Source organism: Tinamus guttatus, unplaced genomic scaffold (assembly GCF_059628265.1).
Source record: "Tinamus guttatus ecotype Peru unplaced genomic scaffold, ASM5962826v1 Tinamus_guttatus_pri_ptg000044l, whole genome shotgun sequence".
Taxonomy (NCBI): Eukaryota; Metazoa; Chordata; class Aves; order Tinamiformes; family Tinamidae; genus Tinamus; species Tinamus guttatus.
The window spans coordinates 1,176,837-1,200,515 of record NW_028288578.1 but is presented as its reverse complement, the minus strand read 5'-3'; the positions used below and the strand labels follow the sequence as shown (position 1 = coordinate 1,200,515).

Genomic DNA, 23,679 nt, shown 5'->3' with positions numbered 1-23,679 from the left:
AACACTTTCCAAACAAATTAAATTCCCAAAGAGTCATTTTTTTCCAGTATTGTTTTCCAATGGTGGGGGTTAGGAGCACAAAAAAAAAAAAAATCGAGACCCGTAGGTTGAACATTCCCTGATGAAATAGTCAGAATCTGGCTCAGAGTTCATACAGACTCAGGATTTAGCTCCGACTTGATTAACCGGCCTTCCTTCTGTCAGGGGCCCAGGACCATAGGGTCATGCCTTATCATTAACACTCTTAGACATAGCTCAGCCTTTTGCATTCCTCTTTTATCTCACATCTCCTCTATAAAGAGGTAACCTGATAGAATTCTGACTTAATTTTCATATTAAAAAATCTAAAAATGTCAATGACATTAAATTACATGACTACCCTGATAGCGCCCCTTTACACACATGACTAAATTATGCAGCTATGAAGTGGAAAAATTCACCTTCAATTATTAGTCAGAAAACCAGTCTACCAAATGGGTGAAGGAGAGAAAAAAAAAAAACCTCAGTTGTATTTATGGTATCCTTGATTTATATAAGACACTTTAAAGAGTATTAAAACAAAAATAATTACGGCAAGCCAAAATTCTTTCCTTGCCAGCATGTAAAGCCTGTCCGACTGGACATATTGAGGCTATCAATCCATGGTGTGTATTTATAACCTAGTGCTCAGACAACTTGGAACGACAAATGCAAACAGCCACAAAGAAGTCACTTTGCTCACTTGGCACAAACAAATCCCAGAGATGAAAAGCAGCCTGGCGTTTATTTTGGGCCAAGCTTCCCCATCTGACGATCCATGATGTGGCACGGAAACGGCGGCATTACCGAAGGACACAGAGCACATGAAGATGCATCGTTAGAGCAAACAGAGGCCAGGGCACCAGATCTTGTTATTCTTGCTTCTTCCTTCCCAGAATGGATGTCACTTTCCCTCCCTCCTTCTCCCTAAAGCACATTGGTTTGGGGCTTGAGGTTTTTTTTTTTTTTAGAACCAAGCTTGACAGCACAGCCGGTAAAGCTCTTAGAACTATAATTTAAAACTGGATTGTATTGATTGAAAAAATGGCAAGCATCTCACTGCAAACGTGTCTGAAGACTTTTACATGTGTAGTCAAATGAGGACTGGTAAAGACATGGCAAGATTTGCCAAAAATATTAAAGTGATCTCAGCAAGAGACATGATTCACAACTGGGAAATGCCAGTCTAGAGAACTAGTGGGTTCCCTTCAACCACTGAGCCATGGAGTCTCATCTACCTGGGTGACACATGGGAAAAAGAGATACTAGGGAAGCAAATCACCCTCAAGAGGTTTCTGAGGACATGGTCCAGAATGGAGGAGGAAGTCTCAATGGGTCCTAGGCCAGATTTCATTAGGGAAATTTATCACCTTATAAATATGGTCAGGGCATGAAAGAGGCAACCAAGGAGAATGGGAGAAGTTAAAGAAATCTAGAAGAATGGTTAGCTAGAGAACATGTAGCTTACCAGAAGGATAACATGTTTTTGTGGGGAGTATAGTGAAGAAGAGATGGTAAATTGACAATTCTTGACATGCTAACAAATAATGAGCAGGGTCTGCAGAAAACCAGGTGCAGTTTAGCTTGAGAAAAGCTCAAAATATGTTGCTTCAATTCTAATGGAAGATCTTCCCATATTCCATGCTGGCTCTGGTATCTGCAGGAGAAGATGTGATGAAGCCTGTTGTCCTTATCTCAGGAGCCAGAGTGACACTGTGTCTCAAGAAAGGCCATGTTCATGGAGATGCAATGGGAAGCCAGCGCTTTTGATGGCATCATACATTCCTTCATGCCTTCATCCTCCTAGATATCTTGTGGGGGTAGGGGAATAAACATTGATATGAAACATTGGAAAGTCTTCATAAAGCTTTAACCTTCTGATGACTTTCAGACTGTGCTTTAAAAAGAGAGTCATAGGTGATCCTGGGGTTCTTTTTTGTCTTTTCAAAGAAAAAATGGATTTCCCACAGCTCCTTAAACACCGGAACAGACATGCGTACATTTTTCAGCATATAGATTCAATGCTTGGTTTCTTTGGCAAAAGGCCATATAAATTCTCATGGATTTGTTATTGCCTGCCATAAATTTACTACTCAGAAAGAATAATATTTCATTTGCTTTATCGTCGGTGCCTCACAAGATGGTGAAAATATAGTTAAGTCTTTCATTGGGCATCTCAACGAGGGCAAAGCAAAAAGAAGCCAAAAAAGGACACTTAAATAACTGATATAAGACTGCATCATCTATAATTTAGTTGATAAACTTAGTTTCCATTTGTAATGAATTACAATGGTGACAGATTTTTTCTGTAAATTCTGTCCATAACTTGGCAGCACTATTTCTAAGAAGGAACGAAAACTCCTAGGTTGAGTTCATGTAACCCTAGGGATTTAAGCAATTCTTTCCATCTGAATAAGCAGAGGGTTTGATCTTACTTATGTTGGCCTTTATATTCTTCTGATTTTACACAGGAGAATAGACAGTAGACAAAATTTGCTTGCACAGGTGGGCATAGGACCTCAAACTCATGTTCAGCTTACATTTTCATGGGTACATCTGCATGACTTCATGGAATTAAATCCACTAAGTGAAAGCCATTTCCAGGGCAGCTCTACTTATTGCATGATCCTTTACATCCTCTCTTCCACAGCGACTTCATTTAGAGAGGACACTGCAGTGGTCTTATCTCTCTGAATGTGCCCCAAGATGAGGTAGATTTGGGATGCAGTGACTGGGCCCTGAACCCCAGCGCGCAGGGACCCAGCACATAGAAAAGCATTTGCTAGTTTTCTTGAAATAAGGATTCACACTGTTTGTGCTTTGGAGCTTTTCCAAAACCCATTTTCAGACCCAGACTTGCATCCATTTGTCTGTATGTTAGGCAAACGTGAAGAGTCTGAACACGTGGCTACCATTACATTAGTATCTAAGATATATTAAGTTTATTCTACTGAACAAATTTATGATTTGAAAGCCTGATCCTTGTCATTGGGGATCCAAAGTGAGGACAGATGAAGCAATTTGCCCAAAGTCAAGCAAAGGGTGGGTTACAAAGCTGAGAATTAAAACATATCCCCTGAATCCCATGTGGTTGGCCAGCTCCCAGGGTGATCCTTTCTCCTGTGATTGAAAGATCAGTGAATTACTCTTTAAATGCTTTCAGCATGAACTCTTCAAAACAGAGCAAATGGGATTTTTCACACTTTGACTAATGAAAGCTTGGCACATGGCATGAAAAATAAAATCCTTGCTGCCAGCAATACATATATTTAAAATAATGTTTATTTCTGTGGGGCTCGTGAATAAGCAAAACATTTTTCATCCATGAAAAATACACATACACATCTGTGTATGTGTAAGTTAGCAACAACAACAAGAAGTATGACTGATGTTCCCAGTGCACATCATTCCAATGAGACTCAAATAGTCATAACTTCTTGCTTCTGGAAGGAAAGTCTTTTCTTTCTTCTGTCTGCAAACTTCTGCGTTTACTGTAGCTATTGCTGTCTGATTTTGACAAAATGCATACATAGTTGTAAAAATACATATATAATCAGTCATTTTGTTTCTTGTTCAAACAATAGCTAACGTTAAAGAGCTGTCTGCTAGGACTGGGCATTTAAAGGAAGATATTCAATGAAAGGACATGCTCAGAAAGCACAGCTCAGATTTTGCATCACCTGCAAGGTCTGCTTCTGTATGAAAGCAGGTCTAGCTTCAGAAAAAAGTGGGTAGAGCTTGGTCTTCTTGCCAACTTTTGTAATTTTTCTCAGTTAGATTTTTTTTTTCCTTCAAAAAAAAGAGTTTGACAATCCTTCAATAATCACTCAGAAGATATGTAAGAAGAGATACATAAGCTGTGATGTGCTTTAGCAGAGCACAGCATCACAATTTATTTTACTAACTCTTCCCTACAACTTGCACTGGATACACACAATGTGATTTCAGGACATGAGTAGCTTCGAAGTACAGTCTAAGTACACGGATCTGCGTATGCATAGACAGATCTCAAATAAAAACCACTTTGAAAGGAACATTACTAGGACCTGAATTGCTAAAGCTTCATTCTCATGATTAGGCACATTTACATATTTTAGTCAAACCAGGATAAATTATTTCCAGGGGAAGAAAGAAGCAAACAGGAATCTATTTCACTACACTATATGCGTGGATGAACAACACACACACATGTCCCCCCGCCCTCTACAGAAGCTTCCTAAGAAGAGGAAAATTATGTTTAGTAATGTGGTAAATAGGCCTTAAGATAACATGGAAGGTCCAATTAAGTATTTCCATGCTGATCCAGAGGAACAAGAGTACACTCTGCTCTGCACTACTACTAAAAAATGGTCTGAAGATGATCAGATACAAACAGGTATCTGGTGGCCATGCAAGCGGTAGCCAGACAGTATCACTCACTCTATGCCAGTGGCTAATCTGATGTAGTCTTGCCTGTAATCTCATCTAGGACAAATCTATGCTTGATTTGATACAGCAGGGAGTCTTACTGTCCACTCTTTGAAGTAATGAAGGCTTCCTAGCAAAACTTGGCAGCTGAAATGTCTATCAATCACCTTCATGGGATGATCAAGTAGATCATCTCTGGGCAATTCTATAGCCTGGGAGGAGAGAATGACAATTGTTGGATGAACTTTCTTAGAATCCACCCCATCTTCTGCGCTGGAAGCTTGGGAACAAGAGATGAAGTAAGGACCTGAGCTCTATTTGCCAATACATTGTCACCACCATGGGAGATTTTTAATAGCAGACTGGATGAAACAAGGATTTTGCCTATTACTGAGCTCTAGCCACAACCCCAATCCCAAAGCAAGATGCACAACTGTTCGGGATGGTAGAGGTCCATCTGATCCAACTTGGGTCAGGCCACATAAGATCCCTTCTAAATCTACTCATCGAAGATTCATGAAGCTAAACACAAAGATAATGGCACTTTGAAATAAGGGAGGTCCAAATGCTGGCCAATTTCTATTGTTGAACTCACAAAACACCAAGATAAATAATGGAAAATATTTCAGCTCTGATTTACTTAGGCCAGTTTTGTCATGAAACATCAGAAAATATCCCATGGCGAAATTTATTAACATAGGAATGGCTTGGTGATACTTTGTGATCTATTAAACCTCCAGCTAACAAGACTTTTGTTTATCCAATCAACAGATGTTGTTTTTCTGATCCAGTTATGTTGATTCACAGCACTGAAGTGGTTACTGGAAAAAAGGACCATAAGTCTAATAAGGAGCAGGCCCATACACACGCAACAAATGCAAACCATATTCCACCATCTCCAAGAGAAAAAGAAAAAAAAAACAGCCATTTTTTAAAGCAAATCACCAAAATACTGGCACATTTTGTGTATATGCACTCTGTGTGTTCAAAAACCCTGAATGCTTTTGGTAAATCAGCTGTTTTGGAAACATACACCGAGTTACTGCATTTCTTTGGAATATTCTGTTTGAGATTAGGAGAATAACAGTCATATATAGACTCCTTTCTCAGCAGTTTTCTCTCAGATATGTGATATATCCGTAATAAAGACTCATCTTACTGATTAAACTCTGCTTGGGCTTCTCACTAACATACACTAAACTACAGATAATGATAACAAGGGTGTAGAAACTGATGGCAATCTAGAAGCCAGGGGGAAGAAACAGAGCAAGTGACAATAAAGAGTGAAACATTTAAATGACTCTGGAGCAGCTGAGTTCACAATCACTGTCCAAACATTTTGGACTGTTTAGGAATTGAAGTGGTGCTACTGGAACCACACACTGAACTATGCTGAAAAGGAAGAAATCTCTCTGCTTACAAGGCTGTGAAAACAAAATCTAATTGTTTTAAAGCAACAGTTGCAGCTTTTGATATGCAGCAGTGTGATTATCCCAGTCTGGGTGTGTAAGTTTCTTTCAGATGCTTTTTCCTAGTCTTTCTGACTTAATGTATTTTAGGGATTGAATAGTTGGGATCGAATGCCAGGGCTTATGTACCAGAAAGCAGATCTCTGAGATACAGGATACAGAGATACCTACAGTAGAAAAGGACAGAACGACAGGCTTCTTCTCCTTTCATGGGCACAATTCCAGAATATCTTTCAGAGAATGGGGACAAAAAAAGAGCTGAAAAGCATATAATGGAGCATTAACAACTCTCTCCTATCCCATCATTTTGTATATGTATATACACACATTTCTTATATATATACATATATATATATGCACACATATATACATAAACACATACAATATACATAAACAGACACACACACAGATACATACACCTTCCTAGGTGTGTGCATATGTAACATTATATACACACACGTACTCAGACTAAACTTTATACAGAGGGAGAATGCATCCCGGAGTCTGATGCTGGGAGCGGTTTTCTTCAGTGTATTTACACGCCTAGTCCCAGGCAGGATGTGGTCTGTCATTGCAGAGGCCACAGCACAAGGTGAGACTTTGCAAAGTGTAATACAAGCTGTTAATGCTGGTTGGGCTGCAAACTTCGTACCTACTCCTTAGAAGGGAGGGTGTTAAGAAAAAGAGAGGAGTTGCTGCAAGAATCAGATCGGTTGTCCCTGAGACAGAGACAGATGACACTGATTTGGACACAAAAGGACAAGCAGGCAAGGAAAAATAAGACCGATTACAATGACTACATTGCATTGGTTGCAATACATACAAAAAGACAAAAATCATGTTAAAAGAGTTGTGATAACTAAACAATTCCAGTGTGACAGCCCTAAGTGGGTGGAGACTTGTTTTTCTAACAACTACATATTTTGAATCATGAATTCACAACTGAAAAATGGCATTATATGAGAATACAACTACTAGAGTCAAAATCAGTTTGTTGTACGAAAAAAAACGTATTTGCCAGACACATCACAGCACAGGAATCGAGTCAGATACAGGTTATGGCATGATTTTAGGCTTGCTAGTTTTTGAGTCCAGGACAGTTACTTATAATGGCACATGTGCACTAGAAAGCAGAGAAGTCTAATTAGTATCTTATTTAGACCTGAGCAACATGATGCAAAATAGATGTTAATCCTGCTCTGGACACAGATGGTAGAACCAGAGATCTCCCGAGTTTCCTTCCAATCAAAATTATTCAGTGATCTCCAGAGTACAGAAGGAGTGGTTCTTGTTTGCCATCTCTGCAGGGAGCAGAAGAGATCTTCAGCTTCAGTCATGGGTAAAGGAGGAAGGAAATGTTGCGTTCTGACACAGGACAGCTTTTGGCAGTCAGTGGGCCAAACAGTATGCACTTATAGGAGAAGCAAAGAAATGCAGAGATTGAAATCCACTGGCTGCTTTGAGAGTCTTCAAAACCAAATATATGGTGGCAGAGACTGAGAATTTCTGATATGGTGCAGGTCAACAATATTGTATTTTTTCCTGGGAGGAAGGCAAAAACATAAGAAGAGATAACAGGAACGTGCTCTGATAAAAAAAAGTTTCACGTCCTGCAAATACTGATCCCTCACAGGCTGTTTCCTCTAAGATCTACTAATATCCCTCTTTACCTGTTCAACTCACTGTAATTATAAGTTCCAGTGCAGTTTCTCAATAAAATTAAATTTGCCCTGATTCCATGGGGTGACTTGCCTGATTAAAGATATTGTTAAAGCCTCCACAAATTTGTACCCACACTGACTTCTTTTTGAATCTGGCTGTCTTCACTTCCTGTCTTAATATAACTTACTTGCTAAATTCGTGCCTCACCACACCCCTCAAGTGGTTGCCTCTAAGTGGTTGATAAAATGATTAGTATTTATTTCGTAGAGCTCTTTGAAGATGATACGTGACATAAGCATCAGCTAATACCATTATGCTCCTTCACAAAATGATACTTTTGTAAGATTAAAAGCCTATTCCTCCATTAGATTTCTAGAATTTTGTAAAAACAAAATAGTGTAGCCTTTCCTTTCAGTTTATCCTTCTTATCTCTGCATAGTTTTTAATAGCTAGAATTTCCCATTTGATTACTGCTAATCACATTGTTATTCTGCATTTACAACCCTGGGGTTTATTACACAGCATCTCTATTACTCCAGCTACAAAAAAAAAAAAAAAAAAAAACAGTAGCAGGTAGGGAGCAGTATACATCTTCCGAAGATCAGAGCCATTATTTTATGTTTTTGTAAATATTTGTTTTAGAAGCAAGCTAAATGTTACTTAAGTTTCATTTTAAACTGCTGTGTTTAAAGGAAAAAAATCACAAGGACATATGGAACTCATCTAAAGGAGAAAAAATGTTAAAATTACACAAAAGAATTAATTTCCCTTGCTGTTACTGAGAGTCTTCATAAAAGTTTGTGGCATGCTTTTGAGTCTTAGGTGGAACATTGTGATAGATATCTTGTGGTTTGTGGTCTCCTCTTTCTACCGCCTGGAAATTTGGCTGGAGTTTTCACAACCTGCCTGTCTCATCAAATTGGTACACACCCGCATCTCGCTCCCACTGGGATTTCTGTTCCTGTTCTGCCTTTTTTTTTTTTTTTGAAACTTAGTCATCTTACCCACAAGTGGCATAAATCAAGGCGAGGCCATGTTTTCACAGCTCGGAGATTCTTGCAACATCAGGGTTGAGTTCAGGGAAGCGGCTGTAAAACATGCAATACCCCCTCCACACACACCTGATTTTCGGCTAGTGGGAGATGTGCCTGGTGCCAGAGATGTTTGTTTATTCCTGCCTTGGGTGCTTTGATCCACACACTATCGATGAGGGTAATCAGCCTACCTCACAACACGGCACCCATGATTAAACACGGCCTCACATTGTCTTACAGACATCTCAGATGTCTTTTCCAGGGCTTGAGATATTGAGTCATGCCAGGGGCAGATATTCCTACTATCTACAAAGGATAGAGAGACTGAGTCAAAGCCACTCCACAGGGCAAACACTGCAGTTATCACATTAAAAATGGCACTCACACATACAGCTGTGAACAAATGCAGCTGTCCTCCATGCTACAGAATCAAGAGACTGTCAAGTCTCTGTAGCTTATAACTGGTTTATAACAGAGAAAGCAACAGGATCCTGTGTTGTGACTGGAATTAGCTCTCATGGTTCCACAACTATTGTGACAAGGCCTGCACAACCCTTCCCTCTTCAGACGTCATTTTAGGTTGGAGCTTGGTCCACAGAGTGGCTGTCGAGCAACCTGGAGGCATAAGCATGCCTGGGAATGGGCTGGTGGTGAGCTTTGGGGCATGTTAGAGAGTAAGATGAGTCTGCCCGTGAGCTGCATGGCCACACAGAGCCTGGCCCTGTCCTCGCTGTGCTTGTGGGCTTGGCTTGTCACACCAGCAATGCTGAAGAGACAAGCTGAGGGCCCAGGTGCTGCTTTCCTAAGGAGTGGGACGGGGTTGGGAGCAACTTGAGAGCCCAGTGCCTAGCGAGCAGTGCACACCTCGCTACTGCCACATCACATCCTGCCACCAGCAGCCGGTGTGGGCATGGGTCAGTGCTCTCACTGTAAGATCCTTTTCAGCAGTGACGTGGTACCATGTGGGCAAAACAAACCCTTTCTGTTCTTCCACCTCTTAAGCTTTTCTTAACCTTATCCATCAGGGTAGCACCTGTAAATTAAATGTGCTTCAGTACAGAAACTAGGACTTTTATGAGGAAGACCCATCCCCTCTCTGTTCTTTTTACCTGTTTGAAAGATTTCAGAAAATAGCATGCGAATGTCTCATTTGCCTGCTGTAAAAAGGAGTCACTGATCCTGATGCTGTTGATAGGAGATTGCCCTCTTTCTTCTGGAGGCCAGGAAAGGAGTCCAAGCACAGCATGCAAGGTGGCTTGAAAGCCCCTTCAAGCAGCCCACATAGTCCTCATGGGCAAACCATGCTTAGGGTCAGACGGACCTGATGCTGTCTCTATCCCTTGGCAAAATCCCTGTTGACTTCATTGTCATTTTTGCTAGAGTGAAGATCTGGCCTTATAATTAATATTTTTCTTTAAGAAAACATAGTAGCTTTGATTTTTTTGTAGTACAGTGAGGAACTTCCCAATATGGAAAGTGTTTGCAAATGTGGAGTTAGTGCTAAGGTTGGGATGCAGATCTGTTCTGTTACACATATTGCATTCTGCAAGCTGGGTCATGGAGATATTCGGACACGTGAGCACAGCCAGGCTTGGCTTGCCCGCCTTGGGAACGGATTGTATCCTGCTCCCCGTGCCTCCCAGCATGGACTTGGACTCAGCAGTGGGAGCTCCTACAAACCTTGGTGATGGGCACTGGAAACCCTGTCCTTACCTCCAAAACCACGTCGTTTAAACAGAGCCAGGCATTGAGGGAAAGGCTCGAATTGTAGATTGTTGGACTCAAGTGCCTGATTTAACAATATCCAAACAAATGTCCAGAGCCTCGTCATCCAGCATTCCTGAATACATAAAATATTGCTGTCTGCAAAAGTTAGCTCATCAGAGGAGAGTGCTTCCACCTCAGGCCTTTCAGTCCAAATGGAAGCAGGAAACCCAACAGCACAAACAGGAAAAATTCCCATGCAAAAGCCGATGAATAAATGCAGATAGGGTCTGCCCTGATCCCAAGGAGATGCTGGGGAGAAGGGTGGGCTCCCCCCCACTCTCCGTACAGCTGTCCCGGAGCAGGTGAGCTGAGGCAGCTGGAGGGACAGCAGCTCCCTGCCACCAGCCCCGTTAGGATATCATGGGCTGCTGCACCAAGGCCCACTGGTCCTCTCAGGGTGTCAAGAGGTGCCACTGCCCTCAGCTCACATTCCCAGAGGGGAGAGCAGCATCTCTGAAAGACTTCACCTCATGCTCCACACTCAAGACAACCAGGGCTGCTTCGGCTCCATCCCCACAGGAGCCAGCACGAGGCACGGGCCCCTCTAGCTCCGGGTTCACACCAGGTAGCTCCAGGCTCACCAGGGACCGCAGCTTAGTGGAGAACAGCCCAGCAACTCTGCAGGGCACACCACGGCCGAGTGATGCCGTGACACTTCTTGGCGAGGAGGATAACGGGGCAGCTTGGACATTTCCGTCTTTCCACTTTGAACGGAGGCGCGCGCCCCACAGCTGCGCGCGGCGGCCGTTGGGCTGCGCGCGGCGGCCGTTGGGCTGCGCGCGGCGACCGTTGGGCTGCGCGCGGCGACCGTTGGGCTGCGTGCGGCGGCCGTTGGGCTGCGCGCGGCGGCCGTTGGGCTGCGCGGGGCAGCCGTTGGGCTGCGCGCGGCGGCCGTTGGGCTGCGCGGGGCAGCCGTTGGCAGCGCCGGGGAGCGGGCACCCCCTGGCGGCGGCCCCCGGCGGCCGGGGAGGCTGCGCGAAAACTTTCGCTGCGGTTCCCGAGCTCGGCCTCCCCGCGCGGGGCTGTGCCGCCGCCCCGCGGAGCAGCGCCTGCCTTCCCGGCTGCCTGGCGAGACCGTGTGCGAGCAGCGGCTCTTCCCAGCCCTTCGGATCATGTAAAAAAAAAAAAAAAGTTTTTTTTTGGGCAATTTCCTTATCCCGCTCTCCCGCTCCCCCACCCCGTCCCGCACACCTCCTTGCAAACCGGTAGGGCGGGAGGGAGCTGCGGAGTGCGGCCGGTCTGCAAAGTAAAAGCATGGCGGAGGCTGGCGATGAGCTGCCGCGCGGGCAGCGTCCTCCCAAGCATCCTGCGCCTCCGGGAAAGCCGGAGCCAGAGGGGGTGGGGGTGGGAAAGGGCGGGAGGGGGGAGCGCACGGGAGGGAGGGAGGGGGCAGCCAGTCCTTCCCTTTGCACTTGTCAGATGCAGATGGGACTGGCGAAGTTTGTTTGAATAAAAAAAAAAAAAGCCAAAAAAAAAAAAAAAAGGGGGAAGAGCAGGAGGAGGGGGGAGGGAAAAAAAAAAAAAAAGATCCTAGAAATCCAAAAAGGCTCATCTGGGAAAGAGAGAGAGGAGAGCGAGAGGAAGCGGGATGCAACTCAACCTGACGCTGATCTGCTTCGTCTTCGGGGGGTTCCTGCCCGACGCCGCGGCCCGGCGGGAGCAGATGGACACGGGGCAGTGCGACCTGCCCCGCTCGGTGAGCCGGGCCGGGCCGGGCCGGGCCGCACCGCGCAGCCCCGACGGGGATGCCCGCGAGCCGCTGCGGGCGCCCACGGCGGGACGGCGCTGGAGCGGGGGGACGGGAGCGGCAGCGGGGCCGCCCCGGCGTGGGGGGACGAGAGCGGGACCCCCCCCCCCCGGCCCGGGGCGGCCGTGCGGGCGCGACGGGGCTTGTGTGAGCGCCCGGCCTCGCGCGGGGCGCCCACGCGGCCGCCGCGGACACGCGTGGCCCGCAGGTGTGGCGGGGCCCCGGGGCTGCGTCCCGCCACGCGCGGGGCTGCGGCCGGGCCGGGAGCCCCTGTAGAGGCCGGGTGCTTTGTGCACACGCACACGCGCGCAGCGTGACGAGGGCTGCTCCACACAGCAAAACTCTTGTATACACAGAGATATATACGGAGAGATAAGGCCAGTTTGGCGCACGGGATGCCTGTGCTGGGGCTGTGCTATGTGCATTAAGGGAATGTGTGTGTATAGATAGAGGGGGTCACTGTGCGACTCCTGCTGTACTGGAGCCCCTTCGCACATTTGCTGTCTGTGGCTTTGCTTGCTCATGAGCTCGGCCAGGCTTTATGCGGGGACATGGGAGAGATGATACCCCGTGTCTCCTTCCCCGCGGGCACCATGTCCCACAGGCGTGTGGCTGCCTCCTGCCCCTGCTCTGCACCAGAGTGGCCCTTGCACCCTCTGCCCCTCCGCCGCTGACCAGCCTCTGCTCTCTCCACAGCAAGGAGAACTCAACTCTTTCCTCTGGACCATCCGCCGCAACCCCCCTGCCTATCTCTTCGGCACCATCCACGTGCCCTACACGCGGGTGTGGGACTTCATTCCTGACAACTCCAAGGCCGCCTTCCACGCCAGCTCCAGTGTCTACTTTGAACTGGACCTCACTGACCCCTACACCATCTCAGGCCTGGCCAGCTGCCAGATGTTGCCGCATGGTGAGAACCTGCAGGACGTGCTGCCCCGGGAGCTGTACCGCCGCCTTAAGCGCCACCTGGACTACATCAAGCTCATGCTGCCCCACTGGATGACCCCGGACCAGCGGGGCAAAGGGCTCTATGCTGACTACCTCTTCAATGCCATTGCTGGCAACTGGGAGCGCAAGAGGCCAGTCTGGGTGATGCTCATGGTGAATTCCTTGACAGAGACAGACATCCGCTCCCGAGGGGTGCCCGTGCTCGATCTCTACCTCGCGCAGGAGGCTGAGAGGATGAAGAAGACAACGGGTGCGGTAGAGAGGGTGGAAGAGCAGTGTCACCCACTGAATGGGCTCAACTTCTCCCAGGTAAGGAAGTTCTGGGCCTCCTGGTCTATCCCAGGAGGTGGGAGCAGCTCTGCTCACATTTTGGTTGTTTACCCGGGGAACCTTGAAGCATATGGAAGGGGATGGCCTTCTCCCCAACTTCCGTGGCTTTTGCCACTGAAGCTGGTCCGGCTGCCTGTTCTGCACCATGGTGATGATTGTGCAAAAAAAAAAGCACAATATGTGCAAAGATGCTTACACATTTATCAAATGAGTGATCTGTTTGTGAGACAAATGTGTGTGGCGAAGGGCAGGGAGTCAGTGGTGTGACAGTGCGTCCCCGGTGGCTTGTCAGTGGTGAGGAAAACTTCCAACCTCCTGTCCTCTCCATAAAAAGCTGCATAAAAAGGGTTTTATTTTTGTTTGTTTTTAAATTAAACAGCTGTGTGGTACTTGTCAGGAAGAGGAGAAAGCATGAACACTGAGAAAAATAAGAAATCTAACATTGTCCAAGTAGAATTAAATACATGCAAACGGATGGTTTTCTTTTTAGCAGTTACTGCAAGTCAAAATAAATCAGCTCACATTGCTGTCATGTACTTGGAGAAATGAAGTGCCTAATCTCATCAGAGTTTTCCGTTTAGAACAGGTAAAGTTCAGAAAAAGAAAAGGATGTAGATTAAAAAACTGTAGTTACTGGTGTAACTGGACTCCAGAATGTCTTTCAGTGGATTTAGCTTTAAGCAACTAAGCCAGGAGATCTATTTCATTTCAGTGGATTAATCAGGAACACAGTCACAGCTATTGACTTTGCTTTGTGAAACTGTTTATATGAAATCAGATTTACCAGAAATTCAGGAAATTAATGTGTGAGGAAGAAAACAAATAATGCAGGGCACATTTAAGATGGTATCAGTTACTGCTATGATATTTCATTTTTAACCTGCCTTTCATTTATGGTTTTTGATCCAGCTATTTCCAGTTTTATCTTTCTTTCCTAGTTTGACTAATATTTCTTGGTGATGTGGGAATAAGGATTATAGGATTGATCTTTGGTGTGATTAAATTGTTCTTAGAATACCTTCACTCCCTTCTCCCCTGAATGGGAACTGCTTTAAGAGTTTAACTTTCACTAACGTTGGTTCGCTTGATGTTTTCACCTGTAAGCCTGACTCTGGACACAGACTTCACTGCTTGCTTATACATCTGGAGGGATTCTTTTGTTTACTAAAAATAATAAAAATAAAAGAAAGGCCTAGACACTTGCATTAATATGCACATAAAACAAGGAATTGGTTTAAACTGCTTTTCTTCAAAAGATTTAACCATCCTCTCTGTTGAAGCCCTTCTTTAAGCTGAAATAAAAATAATTAACCTTTTCGGACACCCTGTAGTTTTTCAACAGCATTGCTGTATTAGATCAAAATCAGCAGTTAGATTCAAGCACATGAAAACATTTGGTTAAAATTCTACCACTTGGAAGCCTTTTTATCTTATTACACTTTTTTTTTCTTTCTTTTTTTTTTTTTTGCAGGGAAGGAGGGGGAGGAAAAGCGGGAAAGAGGCTAGAGTACAAAACACATTATTCTTACCATGATATTGTTTTCCTCTTCACTAATTTTAAATAGCATTAAAAAAAAAAGCTCCTTCATTTTGCTACAATGGTAAATTAAAACAAAACAAAACCGAACAAAGACAGCAGAAGTGTTACTACTGCAGGTGGATAAATGGCAAAAGTTTGAGTTTTTAGGCAAAAAGTTTGAGTTGATTAAAAAATACATCACACTTTAATTAATTATTACAGAGAATTGAGATTACTACTAAAATAGCATTCAGGAGGATTTTTTTTTTAGGCTGAAGCAGTTTCTGGGAGCAAGACTACCAAAACAGCATGCAACAAAATTAAATAAAACAAACCAGATATTTATTCTCTTGCTTCCTCTAGATTTCACGCATCCTGACACCTGGCTAGTTGTTTAACAATAGTAATTTGTAATGTTATCACACCGTCTGGCAGTCCTACTGCTTGGTGTATTACTGTGCTAATTTAGTGGAGTGGATTACTATTGCTAGGTTTTGCCTCCTAATTCCAGGTCTTAGAGCCTCCCTTAAGCAACACATAATTAAAACACACTAAAGTGGAAATCAGAAATTGAGCAGCTTTTCTCTTGTAGGGTGTTTGCACAGTTTGTTGAGAACATCTGTGATAAATTACAATTCCAAATCTGCTAAGGGCATCAGCAGTTTTTACCTGTTTTCAGTATTTTTACAGGAATACTGCATTTAATTTCAACATTTAGCACAATTTAATTCACATTTGAAAACCGTGTCTTGCTGAATCATGTCAAAACTTTTGTTCTCCTATCCCTGAAGTCCCGTGTTTTGCCCATAACAAATTAAAAAAAAATAAAATGGCTTTTCCTCTTCTCCTCTTCCTCTTCTCCTCAAAGGCAGCTTTGTGCTACTGCAAATATTTAATCTGACTACTTGCACCAAATCTGTTAATCTGATACCATGAGGAGGAAGAAATCTAGGAGTGGTCCCGGTATGGTACTTGGTTTTGATCTGTTCTGAAAGAAAGCGGATACACTTGCATTTTTGACCAAGAACGTTCTTTGAAACGTTCACTGCGTTGCTTTGAAATGTTGATTGTCTTAGCCGGATGGAAAGATTAAGGTGGCTCCTGTAATTGGCTGCTTCCCGGAGAGTTTGCTCTTGCAGGTAGAGCAGAGCGCATTGTTTTCTATTGTGAGCCCAGAAACTTTGTAGTTTGACACTCTGCTCCCCCTGGAATTTCTGCACAGTATGTTGTGCTGCTTTCCCAAACCTGCATCACTCATATTGCCCTTCTTTCTCAGGGACTGGCTTCTATAAAGACTCTTAGAGCATCCTTATTCCAGCGATTCCAGTGCTCGTGACACAAAACCCAAGATCTGACTCCAGGTATTAGGTAGTTGCTGGTGAAAGCTTCTAAATTGCTGTAATAAGCTGGATGAGAAGCTCTGCAGTGGGGGAGGATATAGGTTAGATCTAAATTTCACAGCTCCTTTTCTTCAGGTGGTTTCAGGGTTTCCTTTGAAGACAAAACCAGAAAAGCCAAAGACACACCAAGGAGAAGAAGCAGGCACAACTTTCGCACCTGGAGAGCTAGGTATTTATTTACAGACTGACCTGAAAGTTGCGAACAGAGCAGGCCCTGGACTGAGCTCACAGAGGGGCTGCGGGAGTTCAGGCTGCTGCTGGTGGGGATGCAGATGGAGTCAGGGCAGTGCTGGGCCCGGGCGATATAGCCTGGCAGACCTGCACGGGGTCAGGCTTCCCCATCCTGCTCGGTAGCCTCACACAGGCCTGAGGTTGACAGAAACTTTCCCCAGACTGGCAAGCTCTGTTGTTTCAGCAAGGAGGACTTTTCAGGTAGCTCCTCCAGCCATTGGATCTGGCCCTGGCTGTGTCTACAGTCATCATTCCTTGCCTTTGGAGAGGGCTGGCACTGGGATCCCCTCTTGTCACTGTGGCGGGAAGTGCCTGTGGGTAACATCTTGTCGCCACTCAGAGGTCAGTAAGGCCAAGATCCTCCTCCTTCACCCAGAGCAGCCCTCTCTAGGGAGGCATGTGGCAGACATCCCTGTACTCCTGTCCCTCCTGCATCTCTTGTTTCACTGCTCGGGCCTGACTCTCTGCAAGACTATCACAAATGGAGACTATGTTAATATTCCTTCCTGAAAATCAGGAAGGAAACTTCTCTCCCAGATCATAGCTCATGTCAGGGAGAATCTGCATTCAGCCAGTGCCAGATGTCTTTAATCCCTAATTCTGCACAGGGTTTTTTTTGGTAAGGAGACAACACTATCCTGATATGTCTACCATAGACATATAGTCTAGGATAGTGTTGTTTAGACCAAAATCGAGCAACAAAATACCCTTTCTGTTCCTCTTCTGGCCTGGGTTTTGTGTGTTGTGAATCTGAATATTCTCCGGCCTGTATCACTTCAAACTGTAGGGGGAGATGTTAAATATCAAACCAGCGTTGATTGGATCAGAGACTGCCTCAAAGAAAGAAACCTTAGACCGTGCCAGATTAAACTTCACACTTCACCATTCTTTCCCTTTCATTTCTTTGCCGCCTCATTCTCTGCACAAATAAACCTTGTCTCCCTACTTTCTACCAATGAGACAGCATTCAAGGGGCAGAAATGACTTTGTTAACAAAATCAGTCTTCATTTCCCAGGTCCTGCTGTTCCATCAAACCCTGGGACATGGTAGCTTTGATTGCTCTAGTGATAGGATTAGAGGAGGAACAAGTGTTGTTTAATAAAAGGCCAATGGGTGGTCCATCAAGTTTGGTCACTGACAGGTTTGCAGCCTTGAAGCTGGGCCTTCAGTGGCAAAGCAGCATGACGCACTAATGTATAGGAAGGCCCATGGCTTATGGACTTGCTATTCCATCTCCTCTATCCCCTTAAAAAACCTTTACATTTCTATAATCACAAAGCTCAGAGCTGGTAGAATTGGTGTCACTGACTTAAAGAAAAAAATGCCTGTTTATGTTAATGAAAGATCCAGACTCAAGGCTTTCCAAACCAGATTAAAGGGCTCAGTTTCAGAGCTAGTTGACTTTTGACAGTCTGTGTAGTTTATTTGAGGGAATATTCTTGAATGGAGTTTTCTTTCTCTCTTTGTGGATAGGTATTTTTTGCCTAATAGAAATCTTGACAGTTTTTGCTTTCAAAATAAACCTCAGGCTTCATCAAAAAGGAAAGAGTCATCAAAAATAGTTCAATATATTCTGTTTTGATTGCTGAGTATTATTTAAAGAAGTGTTAAAAGGTTTGATTTTATATGCATGTATGTAATTTTCAGCTTACTAGATTTAATTAAACTATTCCCCCACACACACATATACCATGGGGTAGAAAAAATCCCCCAGTGAAATTAATCTTGGGGTAGAAATTCATGCAGTAGAAGTAGAAATCATTCCATTAACTCTCTTTGAATACTAATGGAACTGCTTTACATCTTTACCAGGGAGAACTACCGAGAGTAAAACTATGCAGGTACTAAAATTACAGAAGTCACAGTAACACCTGAAAGGATCAGCATTTTATAGCTGTAACTAACTGTATATGCTGCTCTTTACAGCCAGTTATGTGGACTTCTTCACCACAGCCCCCTTGAAAGGCCCACCCTGGCCTTTTAAGAAAAAAGCCAGTCAGTTAATGATAGCTCGAGGGGCAGCTGCCTATTTATCTAGTGTATTTATTGCATACATAACTGCAAGAAGTGTGTATAGAACAGGTTAGTATGAGCCCTCCTTTCCCTCTAATCCTTCATGCCTCTCTTGGTCAGATCTAAGCCCAAGACTATTGTATCTGGCTCCCATAAGCACAGCTGAGGAGATCTGTGTTAGCTGAGCTGGTTGCAAATTCGAGAGTACTGCTTATGATCTCTTTGAGGCAGGAATTGCATCTCTGTAAGGTGAGCTCTGCAAGGAACAGCCTCCACCCAGAAAAACCCTGTGCCCAACAAGGCCGCTTTCAGCATAGTCCCTCCCGTGACTGAGCCCGCTGGGCATTGCTAGTGGATGGAATTCAAAAGGCGGCAGAGCCATATGATGTTTTCGACTGCATTTTTGGTGAGGGACGAGTCGCGCCCTGGCCACTAGGTGCCAGCCCCTGGCTTCAGGGCTGTGGTCCAGCAGCAGCAAGCCTGGCCCTGCAGGGCACTCGGGCTCTGCCAGGGTCTCAACAGCCCCTCGGTCCCGGGAGCCCCTGCTGAGGGGGCACTGCTATCACTGCTGCCACGTGTTTTCAGCTGAACACACTCCTGGAGATACGTTCTGAGTTCGACTCTGGAGGACGAGGATCAAAGAGGGACCAGATGCCCAGCGCAGAGCAATGGGCCAAATCCACCCCCACCCAGGCTTTGAGGTTGCTTTTGAATACCAGTAGGGTCTCCCCTGAAGCGTTTGGCCACCTCCTCTGAACTCTTCACCCAAAAAGTCTAAAATGAGCCTCTCTTCACTAAATGCTTTTCTTTTTCTCCATTCAGTGGCTGCTCTTGCTTTCTGATGCTCTTGCAACAGCAGCCAGGATCCTACCCCCAGTGAGCTCTGCTTATAAACAGAATGAGCCATTGACCTTGAAAACCTCAACTTCAAGTATAGTGCAACCTACAGTCCTCAGAAAGTCTTTAACAGCCTCCCCTCAGCTCCCCAGTGAGTAGCAATCCACATTATAAAGCCAGCCCACATCGTTCTGGCTAGTCAGAGGTTCCTGTACTGAAAAGGCCAGGAATGATCTGAAGCAAGGGCACTCATTCACCTTGCACTCCTGCGGAGACGGAGGTCGGCAGCGGGGCTCCTGGCAAGGCTACTTGGGAACTTCAGAAGGGTATACTGTAAATGAACAGGTTTCCTCTGTGCTAGGCCTTACGCTTCAAATCCTCATTAATCTCTTCACTTTCATTAGGAGTTGATGAGATAGGTAAAAAGCCAAAGCAGAAATCATAACGTTATTGCTTGAGCCACATGAAATTGGTGTGATTTCTTTCATCTTTTGCTCCTGTTAATGAGATCAGCTCTTGCTTGGACAGGGGATTTTAAGAAGTCTCCTCAGAGCGTGCACCATTAAAACTTGTACAAAGCTGGAGATTTTCAACAAGTACCAGTGTTTTGAGCACTTCATTTTCTAACTTCCATCAGCAAGCATTAGAAGAATCTTATTTTGCACGGAAACATACCTGCGTAGCACGCACACACCTTCCCAAATCCTCCTTTCGAACTGAAATGCAGTTCAGAGCCTAGTTGCTTTTAGATTTATAACCCACAGAAAGCGCTTCAGAGTGATTCTGAACCTTTCAAATCCTTTATGGGTTGAAGTTCCTAAACCATTTCTCTTACCACCACCACACCTAATGTTCTTTTTATAATATAGAAAAAAAAATCTGTATATATATATATATGATTTCCAGGTTGTTTAACATACCAGAAATTAAACTGGTGACTGCAGAGCTTAAAGCTGCAGATAGCACTGTTTGAAATAATTGTCCAAGTTTTTGGCCTGGGATTTAAATGAAGTTAAACTCTCTGCAGAGCTGGCTGGGAACAGTCAGGCCAAAAAAAAGAAAAAAACCCCATTGCACCCATCCCAGCAAGGAGTGGTCATGGGATCTCATTCTCCTGTAAGGATTTGCTTTCTCTGATGCTCAAGAGCACATTGAAGCTGCTTTGTCGCCTTTGTTGTATACATTGGATCTCTTTATCATTTGAATCTGTATGGAATTAGAAGTGTCATGGTTGATACCTCTGTCAGAAGCTCAAGCAGGACTTAGTATAAATGACTACTGCTTTATCACTGGTCTTTATAACAGCAGTCCTTCCCGTTTGCGTTTCCAATTTTTAGAGCTTCTGCTGCAAGTCATTTCAGAACTTCTAGCACAACATAAATGAAAGTTGCTAAAAAGTGTAAATTAAAGCCATGTGTTCAGCATTTTGGGATGGATGTTATATGACTTGAGGAGGCTCATTATTAAAAGTATTTTCAGTTTGAATAAGATCAAAGACCCTAAATTTTCCACTCTTGAGGGTCATTTAATATAGACCTAGACACCCCATTTCTCATCATATGTAGACTCCTATAGATCAGTTATTCCTGAAGAAATCGTCATCCCTGAAATACTGCAGTTAGATTTGTTACCAGTGGGTCACTGCTGATTACCTCTGTCCAGGCACTGCAACAACACTTCAGGGTGAAGAGACTTGCAGATGTGTTAATGACTTCTTCAGAATCAGGATTGTAGTCCATACCTATGGATTGTGGTGTCAAATGTGAATGACATGAATGACCACTGGGTATGAAACAAATCCTGTATGTTGTACTCCTTCCAGAATGTCCCTTGGAGCCAGGGGTAACACTGGACCATTCCCAGAAATTCCTATTGGCAAACAGAGAAAGGATTTTTAAAAGGTGGGAGGTAAAAAAAAAAAAAAAAAAAGGCCCTGATTTCTTCTTTTCCTCAGCTCAGTTAACATCAAAGTTATGAAGTCCTTCGAATGAATTCCAGTCCCCAGGTTTTTCATACTTGGGTTTCCCTGCAAATTCAGAGTCCATTGAGATGCTGTTTCAGGCTGCTTAATACTGTTTGGGAGAGCTAACAATTCAGTCCTAGCCAAAATGTTAGCTATTATAACACCATTATGGAAATAAGGCTAAATGCTTTAATTTTTCCCTGTTTCCATGAAGCCGACTTCTTCTACCCTAACTCTTGTATCGGGACACCCACTGGGAGACAAAAATATCCCCCGTGCAGAAAACAGAAATTGCTGCCTGCATGGAGCAGAAAGTGAAATTCATCAGGCTCATTGTCCGAGCCAAGAAAAGAGAAAAAGGAAACAGAAACCTTCAAGTTATTTTCAAACCACTTTCCATTTTAATAAAAGTCAACTTACGACGAACACAGGGAAAATGTTTCTTTAAAGTGGGAGATCCTGGGCTTTCACAGTACCCCATCAATATTTAGAGATTGTATTAAATCCAAGGTCTCCATTAAGCTCCCTTGCTTTTGTTAACAATCCCAATGAAGACTGATTATTCTCTGTACACTTTCTGCCACCACACGAATTTTGCTTTCCTTTGATTTCTTGCAGGCTTTTCCTATTACAGGTGACAGCATAATAGTGATGGCGAATATTTATTTAAATGCAAGACAATGCTCACAGTATAGAGCTTGCAGAGTCAGCAGTGTGTGAGAGGGCATAAGGGTGACTGGAGAAACGTGTCCAACTTTTTGAACGTCTTTGTATTTCTGTCACATGATTGATTTGCAGTTTTAGAAATCATCATCAAGATTAATATTATTCCAGAAGGCAAATGTGGTAGGATACATCCCAGTGCGCCTCTTTGCCTCTATGGCGCTGGCAAAATCATCACAGAGCTGTTAATTGCAAAAGACCTAAGACTTTTATCCCACGAAGAACTGCCATGACATAGAAAAGAGCATTAGGAGCCAACTGGGATGCTAACTTGTAGTTTGCTTTCAAACTTAGAATTCACTATTTTGGGGATATCACAAGGAGGAGGGGGATTAAGTTGATAGAAAGTCTCAAATATTGTTTTTATAAGAGTTAATTATACAAAAAATCTTTCTCTTGTACTGACTTTCTTTCTGATTAACACAGGAAAGGGGAATAGGAAAATTGTCCTTGAAAATTTTCATTATTTGCTTGTTGAAAGAAATGGCTTATTAAGACACAGAACCAAGCTAAATCAGGTTTCAAGTACCAAGTTATGGCCAAAGGAATTGTAGTATGGGCCTGGCTTCAGACAACTGGGATGCTCTATTAATAGAGCAGTGAAAGAAGGAACCGAGCTCCATGAATTCTTGGCTATGAAATGAAACTCCTGTTTTGAGTTTTGGTCAATGTTTGGTCAGAGAACAGGGAAATCACTTAACCTCATGAAAGTACAATTTGGGATAAAAACAGGTTTATCTTTTTGACCTTCAAGTAATGGCTTCAGAGCATGAATGAGGAACAGAGCTAAACTCTTTCTGCCTCTAGAGAGTTACTAGTCAAGCAGAAACAAAACATCCCTTGAGTCTTTGTGGGACCTTTGGGCAGTGAATTCAATAAAGGGCTCTTAAAAAATTAAGTCTGTTGCCACTGGTCATACTTGTGTGGATACTCCTGGTTTGAACGGCGCAGAGGGCTACATCTCCTCACTTGCCCTTGGCCACAGGGTCAGCTTTTGATCTGTGCTGAGCTACCTGGGCACTCACAGGAGCCGGGACCTGGCCCAGCTTTCTGCTGTGCTGTGCAGCGGGTTTGACACTGCAGCTTGGCACCCTTTCTGGGGACTGTAAAGCAGCAGTTATTCATGGTTTAAAACTGTTAATAGTGGTCTGTAGTGGAGGCATCTTGCTAGGCTTGTGGGCATGTAACATGTTACAGCAGGCAAAGTACAGATCTAGGGAAAATTGGTTCTACTCTTGGGTCTCTCACTGAGCAGACACTGAGCAGTCTCAGGTAACTTCAGTTCCTCATTTTGTCCTCAGTATCTGTAAAATGTGAGTACTTTTACTTTGAGACCTCTGCCTGAAGTGCTCTAAGTTAGAGCATATATCAGTGCTTCTGCTTTTCACTTTGCTTCTGCAAAGTAGGTCTGTGGCCTCCCTGTGCTATCTGAGCCCCTTGCAGCCTGTAATGGATTTACCCTTGATCTGTTTGTAGGATCCCCTTTATTATTGGACCATTATCTTCATTTTTCAGGAGTGACTGGGGTTCAAGTGGTTTTCCTCCAGGATTGGTATTAGGAACACAAGCCCTGTGGCAAGAGTAGTTTCACAGGCTTCTTTGCCAACACA

General features: G+C 44.1%; 1 protein-coding gene across 1 annotated transcript in view; it reads left to right on the top strand.

Annotated features, from left to right (window-relative positions):
- The first annotated feature begins 11,753 nt into the window (after positions 1-11,753).
- Positions 11,754-23,679, top strand: part of TRABD2B (TraB domain containing 2B) — a 286,123-nt gene continuing 274,197 nt past the window's right edge. The window contains exons 1-2 of the mRNA XM_088536697.1: positions 11,754-12,053; positions 12,801-13,361. Of these exons, the coding sequence (XP_088392823.1) occupies positions 11,946-12,053; positions 12,801-13,361 (669 nt within the window). The 5' untranslated portion in view covers positions 11,754-11,945. The remainder of the gene's footprint in view (positions 12,054-12,800; positions 13,362-23,679) is intronic.